Genomic DNA, 2,439 nt, shown 5'->3' on the forward strand with positions numbered 1-2,439 from the left:
AACAACAAAGAGGAAAGGAAAATATTTTAATATACTTGAGAAGTATCATATTTACAAAACCAGTAAGCAAAATCTACAATTAAATGTCACTAATACTGATACAGAGAATCCTATATTTGAAGAATTATACAAAATGCCTCTGTGGTCTAGTGGTCAGAGTTCCTGGCTACAGACCCAGAGGTCCCAGGTTCGATTCCTGGTGCTACTAGATTTTTTCTGAGCAGTAGTGGGTCTGGAACGGGGTCCACTCAGCCTCGTGAGGACAACTGAGGAGCTACTTGAATCAAAAAGTAGTGGCTCCGTTCTAGAAAAACGAAATTAACGGCCATGGGGATTCATTGCGCTGACCACACGACACCCTCTATCTGCTAAAGTTGGCACTAACTTCGCTGACAAGCGGCGGTCATTCAGTCTGTATAGTTCGCTTATGGACTAAAGCCAAAGAGTTTTTCTACACAAAAGAAACACTATACCCTCCCCCACTTCTCCCAACTCTTCACAACCATGGCATATAGACACAGAAGCAAACACACCACATGCTGCTAGAAGGAACAACACACAAGCAAGAGGGCATGTGAGTACAAAGTAAACCAACATAACATTAATAACAACAATCAAAAAGCAATATTAACATGCGGCATTTTGTAGATTACAGATTGCAGACATAACAGAACAACGGGCTAACGAACATAAAAAATAAGCCACTGCAATAAAAACACCTGGAGATAAACGTATAGTTCAATACAAGTGGACAACACCCCTTGTGAGGTGGAGTAGAATTTCACAAAAGTAAAGAAAAAAAATTTTAATAGAAAATTTTAATGGATTTTATTTTATTAAATTAAGTGGACTACAGTGTGTGATTCTAGCGCATATTAATGCAGTGTAGCAGTTTTAATATATTAATACACCTGAAGATGGTCATCTAGGGCTGAAACATTAAGTGGAAGAAAAAGGAACACTTTGTTGCATTATTGACGGGCTGTGTTATACATAGACGTTTTAGGGTGTGACAATTACATTCATAACTGGTTGCCCAAGACTCCAAATAAATTAAATTAGATTTGAATTAGGTTTAAGGATAAATGCAAAGAAAAGTTCTGGATTGGTTCCCACAGTTCAGTGGAGGTATGGAGCTACGTGGGAATGTCTTGTGTTGATCCACCCTTCAGGATACTAAACAGTCTAAGGAGGTCTAGGCATTCAGAGCAAGTGAAATTCTAGCCTCATAATGAGGACTGCCAGGGGCCCACACACCTTGCATTCCTCAGGAAATGGAGAGCTGCATGTTGAAAACTTGGAAATCAGCTCAATTTATAGAAATTTGAAGAGTTCTACCTTCTGGGTTATAGTGCCAAGAAGTCTGCTGAAAGTCAACTGACAATTCAAAGGAACATGTTGCCTTCATCTTCAGCATTGAAGAGTAGGTCATGCAAGAAAACAGTATGAAGCAGGCAGCAAGTAAAGCTCCTTGACTGGCTTATACTTCAACTATGAAGATGGAAGTGACAAGTTCCTCTGACACATCAGTTGACTTTCATCGGAGTATATGGTGTTATACACCAAAGGAAAGAATCTCTCCACAACCACTACTGTGAGAACTTCAAATCCTTTATAGAAAATTTGTATCTTTTCTAATTTTCAGTGATATCAATATGATTTTACAAAAATAACTGAACTACATGACCCAAGATATTTTTCAGATGTTCCTGCATAATACCGTATATGGTATGAACACAACATTTAATGCTACTTACTCCAGTCTTGTAAACAGTTTTCTTGTATAAATTGACAAGTCTATCAATGGCTCCTTCTCTGATTTCTAGTGATGGCAAATGAGGTAGGAAATCATTCCCCACAAAGAAACACATAAAAACCCAGTCATCTACTGCTCGTTCAAAATCATATTTGAAAGGAAGGTTGGGCATTTCCAGTTCCCTTTCCAAATACTCCCGAAGAATGTTGAGACGGACAAATATGAATTCCACTTCAGCAGCAAAAGTAGGTGATACTTCATCATTTGTACCACTGAGTTCTCTGGCAACCCCAATACAGTCCTTCATTTCATGCCCTGCAAGAAACATGCAAATTAACCATACTACATTAATTTAAAACTATTTCCAAACTATTATACTGAAAGAGAAGTGTAAGAAATTACAGCTTAGGATATGTAATTTACAAAATAATTATCAGTATATACCTGCAAAATAACTGTAATATTTTTCAAGAACAAGAATGTCATATACATATTTTCCAATGCATTCTCTGCAATTCTGCACATCTCAGTGACCCATGTACACATATTTCAGCTGCAAGCTTAATGTTACAAAGATAATGATACTGCATAGTCAGAAATAGTTTTTCCTTGAATTTCATTAACTACGATATAAGAAATTGTTTAAAATAAAAGTGACAGATCCTAATGGAATCTGTATTTTA

General features: G+C 37.0%; 1 protein-coding gene across 1 annotated transcript in view; it reads right to left on the reverse strand.

Annotated features, from left to right (window-relative positions):
* LOC111865648 (5'-3' exoribonuclease 2 homolog) overlaps positions 1-2,063 on the reverse strand; it is a gene marked incomplete at both ends in the record, with an annotated part of 5,807 nt that extends 3,744 nt beyond the window's left edge. Inside the window, 1 exon segment of the mRNA XM_023853833.2 lies at positions 1,758-2,063. Coding sequence (XP_023709601.2) covers positions 1,758-2,063 — 306 coding nt within the window.
* Positions 2,064-2,439: the final 376 nt, after the last annotated feature.

The sequence above is a fragment of the Cryptotermes secundus genome, unplaced genomic scaffold (assembly GCF_002891405.2).
Source record: "Cryptotermes secundus unplaced genomic scaffold, Csec_1.0 scaffold6810, whole genome shotgun sequence".
Taxonomy (NCBI): Eukaryota; Metazoa; Arthropoda; class Insecta; order Blattodea; family Kalotermitidae; genus Cryptotermes; species Cryptotermes secundus.